Here is a 4968-nt window from a genome sequence, read left to right as displayed (position 1 = left end):
TCTAAAAAAAATGGCTATCTATACTATTACTAAAAAATTAAATTCTATAGAAATTCTCACATAAATTCGAAAAATCTGGTCTTTGATTCTGTACACTCCAATCATTATATCCAGCTTGTTCGGCTTCTTTTTTCAGCCAGAACAATGTTTTTCTCTCATAACATTTTAGTCAGAACAATGTTTTTTAGCCACTTTCAGCCAAGTTTCAGCAAGCCGAACGGGGCCATATTTTCTAAATAAATACCCACATATGCATTAGGATAAGTCCAATTTGCATCTAATGGATCAGATGGCTAAGTTTTTTTGTGTAACCTTTTAATCCAGGTTTAAATACTCGACTTAATGTGGATGTTCATAACCGCGAGGCGCCGCTCAGTCTTTCAGAGATGCATATAGAGATAGAGTATGCATGCGTGTGTTCATAGAGATAAATGTGTGAGTATGTATATGTGAGCATTTATATCTGCATTGTGATTCATAAAAGAAAATGGTAATAGTAAGATAATCAACTGATATGAACATGTTAACATAGGTGATGGGTGTGTACTCCCACACGTCTTTCCAGCTGAGGTGTAACCTATCTTTGCTGCAGCGCTGCAGGCTGCAGCTGCAGGAAACTAGTAGTACCATCCAAACGCACAACAGCTGCAACAGCAAGGAAAGTAGGACTTCCGAGCACACCCATAGGTCCATCAGTGCGCGCGAAATATAATGTATATATATATAGCTTTACAAAGAAAGGTCAAGCATCCTGATTTGTGTCCGATTACTTTAATCTCTTTCTTTCTTTTGTTAAGAAGTAAGCAACAAGCATATATTCGTGGAACTACAATTCCCAGGTTGAAGTTAAAACAGCATTACCTGCAAATAACCACATGTACGAACTTGGTCTGGTTTATTTATTGCTGAAAAAAATGCTAACTTACTCTATTTGCCTGTGATTGGATACATGATTGATCTTTGAAGAAGCATAAATAAAATACATATGTACTTGATTTTTCTATGTTGAGCATAAAGACACAGAACACAACACACAGTAATCATGCATGCATACCCACTTATTCATACTCAAAACAACCAAACACTATAATAAGATGTCTATATATGCAAATAAAGCTGGACACTGGAGAAGTGGAAAGGGAAAGAGTCCAACCTAGAACATTAAAAAGAAATCAATTGCACAAACACGTACGTACCACTCTGACCCGCGATCCTGCACTGTGTAAAAAACTAACAACTAATTAATATAATATAACAACACTCAATTAACACCGCACGTAGTGCAACAGCTAATCCACCGGTCCATTCTGGGCAGTTCATCAGAATTCAGAAGCAAAAGGTGGAACACCGCGACCGCCGCTCGCCGCCGCCATGGTCCACGGCAAGGCAGCGTTGCTGCTGGTGGTGATCCGTTGGCGATGACGGCGGTGACCGCCTCCTGATGTTCAGGTTCAGCCAGCCGATGATCCAACCTCCGGGAGGCCAAGAGGCTGACCTCTTCCTCAACTTCTTAGCCTTGGACTGGGACACCGACTGCTGGTAGGACGGCGGCGGCGAGATCGGCGGCACGGTCCTGGCGGCGGCCGAGGCCGGGGTGACGGAGCTCTTGGGCGTGCCTGGCTTGGACTCCCACAGGAACGGCACGGTGCCGGCGCCGAGGCTGTAGTATACCCTGAAGGACGCGTTGGCCACACTCGAGCGATCCCTTGAGAGGATCCTCGAGCTGAAGAGCTTGGGCCCTTCTTGCTGCTTACTGGAGGAGCTCATCATCGGCTCTGCTCATATGAAAGAGAGAGAAATGGATGGATGCAGAGAGAGAGAGAGAGAGACACTTTGCAGAGCTAGCTAGCTGGTTAGAAGAAGTTGCAACGAGCTAGAGAAGAAGGTGTGTGGTACAACAACACGTACACAATTGAATGAGGGATGTGATTGAGAGTGAGTGAGGAGGGTGTGTGTGGTGTGTATATATGGGGCCTTTGATTCGTTGGGGTGCTTTTTTGGGGAGGCTTGAGGCTCAAGAGAGAGAGAGTACTGGGACACAAAAGTTATGTGTTGTGGTGGTGCCCATAGCAAAATAAAAATGTGTTGCTGTGGGGGGTGGCGATTAAGTTGAGCTTAGGTGATAATGACCATAATTAATGGTGCATTATTGCTGGGCTAAAAATGGCGTATGGTTGTTTTATTTGAAAAAGAAGATGATGTGACTAATTACCATGGTGCATCCAAAAGAAAATGGGAGGGAAGGGAGGAGATTAAAAGGGGAAGATCGACGTGGCATCACCATGGAAGAAGCTTCAAATGTTCCTCTATAGCTACCCTTGTCTGTTGACAAATCTTACTACAAATGGATTGGTAAAGAAGGTTCATCCTACTCACCATATAGTTTGAGAAAATTTTGGACGTGTTTGGTAGAGCTTCTTACGGCTTCGGCTCCTCCAACACCGTACCTCGTATGTTTACAGGAGTCATTCTTCTCGATTTGTTGCTCCTCTGGTACTATAGCTCAGAGCTGGAGCCCAGCGAAACGTGGCCTTTGTATGTAATACCTCTATTAATATACTGGACATACTATAGGCATGCCAATCTTTCTAAAAACTACTGACACCCTTAACACACAGAGAGACACATGTAATTGTTAGTTCACCATCAAAATTAAAGTGCTAATATCACACTTGTAATATTCTAAGTACATCTCTGAAACGTACTCCTGCCTAAGTCCAGAACTGTCAGTATATAAAAAAAAGGAAATTAAAGCAGAGTAAGTACGAGGGAGCAAATAAAACATCAACTAGCTTAACTGATTCCCTACATGATTGTGTCATCTTACCTTTCTAGACAGCAAAATTAGTGGTACTATGAGGTCAAAAACAAAACAAGAGTGTTAGTGACAAATGTCCACCTAAAAGTTCAATTTGACATATATATAAACTTATACGCCCAATGTTTTCCCTCGAAGAAAAGAATTTTCGAATCTTTCAACCAAAGATCAGAAAGGCGCGCACACACAGACACATTGAACGTGCAACTACTTACCCTCTCAACATGGATCCATTAAGTACTAGGACAGCAGGGTACTTTAGTTTTGGTTCTCTAAGACCTTTTGCAAAAGCAGGTCTTTTGCAACAGGATTAGACAACACCTTTATTCTGCTTTATGCTTTGTTTTGGCTGATTCCATGGTTTTTGCTTCTGCTTCACCAGAAACAGGAGTGTGTAAAGAGTAGTTCAACCGAGTGGCTTATAGCGTCTTGTCCATAACCGGATGACTTTGAAGAAATGGCAGTCATAAATTTTGGATCGTATTGCAGTCGGTACAATGACTTCAGGACGTACTTTTTTGGACAGAGACCGAAATCTTCTACTACAAAATCTGGAAACGATTTGTTCGTATTTGAGCACCATTCAAACAATAGAAAGTCACGAAAGTGTAAAATTAAATGGTTGAGATATGTAGATCTCAGATAGGAAGGAAGTAGACATGAGCGCTACATAAAATTCAAAGTTATTCCCACTCAAATTAAAATAAACCTATCCTATCAATTCATTGATTCGTGAGATTTTAATAACATCATTGGTATTATAGCATTATCAGTTGTCCTCCTACACATCAATTGCAATGATGAACTTCTGATATCATATTATGTATGTCGTGAGCATTAATAGCTCAACAGAAAAAAGTTGATTTCCAGATAATTAACTAAGATCCCTTTTGGTTAATTAAGAATGCATTGAGTATATAATATTGATTAGGTTTTGTTATATTTATTATAAATCCATATACACAGGCCAGCAGTCTACTACTTCCTCTGTCCTAAAATATTATGAACATTGAAAGGGCATTATATTATGAAAATACGCTTCATTAATGCGATCATGCTAAGTCCATATAATTAATTTGAATATCTTTTTAGAAAAAAAGTGACAGTTAATTTTATAGAGCTTGGACTATATGGTGGTTCCCAAATCAAACATTTGTTCCAAACTAATGTACATGTTGCTTAGTTTTTTCTATAAACTTAGTCCAATTTAAATAAGTTTGATTTAAGATAAAATAAAAACATCGTACATTTTGGAATAGGGGAGGAGTTATTAACTTTAGGTGAAAATGGATATACAAATCTAAGAAAAATATATATAGGAATATCCACACAAGTAACCCACTACCTTGATCTCAGTAGACACCCATATTGCTTTTTTTTATAATGGAATAAAAAAACTAATTCCACCCACCACATCTTAAGATCCTTCAGCCATTCCTTACTACATAGCTACACTTGCAGCAAAAACAAACATGCACATAGTTCATCAAGGATGAAATGTTTAATAAAAGAGATTTGTAGCCTTTAGGAGAACATGTTGTTAAAACTCTCCATCCTTGGTTGGCAAATACATCAATTGTTGTAGTGTCCAAAGCATGCCATGATCTATGCGCAAGTTCTTAACCCTCATATTATGTCGCAAACCTCAATGTCATGTCGTCGTACATGTTGCTTGTTTGGCATTTCTTATGCTCAAGTAGAATATTCTGCAAATGCACATAATACCATTGTAGCACTTCACCAAGCAGTATTCCAAGGTATCATGTTGATCCTCAGGGAAGCAATGGTTAAAGAATATGATAGCTAACCAAGATGGATCCACTAATTGATATATCAACTAAACTAGAGTGGGGGTAAGTGATATATAATATGAGTGATGACACACACAGGAGAAGTCCAAAGGTAAAGATAAAAGAGCAGTCTAGCTAGCAGGGAGGACGATGAGTGAGCACAAGGTTTCCAAAGATCTATGTTTACTCATATGGTTCTAACTTAGCAAGACAAATTTTATCAAGCAAGAACAACAATGTTCATAAACAAATGCACTTCGGGTCACAAGGCCACTTGGCAATAGAAAGGGATGAGAAGGGTGCTAAACCAACAAGCACTGAAGAGTTACGTTTTAAGAACTTGCCCGAACATGGTGGGAT

At 39.6% G+C, this 4968-nt stretch overlaps 1 protein-coding gene across 1 annotated transcript; it reads right to left on the bottom strand.

Moving 5' to 3' along the window:
• Window positions 1–893: 893 nt before the first annotated feature.
• On the bottom strand, window positions 894–1917 carry LOC136545547 (uncharacterized). Its single transcript, XM_066537546.1, has one exon. The coding sequence runs from the start codon at window positions 1768–1770 to the stop codon at window positions 1327–1329; it is 444 nt and encodes a 147-aa protein (XP_066393643.1). The 5' UTR covers window positions 1771–1917; the 3' UTR covers window positions 894–1326.
• Window positions 1918–4968: the final 3051 nt, after the last annotated feature.

Source organism: Miscanthus floridulus, chromosome 3 (genome assembly GCF_019320115.1).
Source record: "Miscanthus floridulus cultivar M001 chromosome 3, ASM1932011v1, whole genome shotgun sequence".
Taxonomy (NCBI): Eukaryota; Viridiplantae; Streptophyta; class Magnoliopsida; order Poales; family Poaceae; genus Miscanthus; species Miscanthus floridulus.
This window is presented reverse-complemented; position numbering and strand designations above follow the sequence as displayed.

Excerpts from the sequence above, each read along its gene's own strand:
- LOC136545547 (XM_066537546.1), bottom strand. The coding sequence starts at position 1,770 with ATGATGAGCTCCTCCAGTAAGCAGCAAGAAGGGCCCAAGCTCTTCAGC.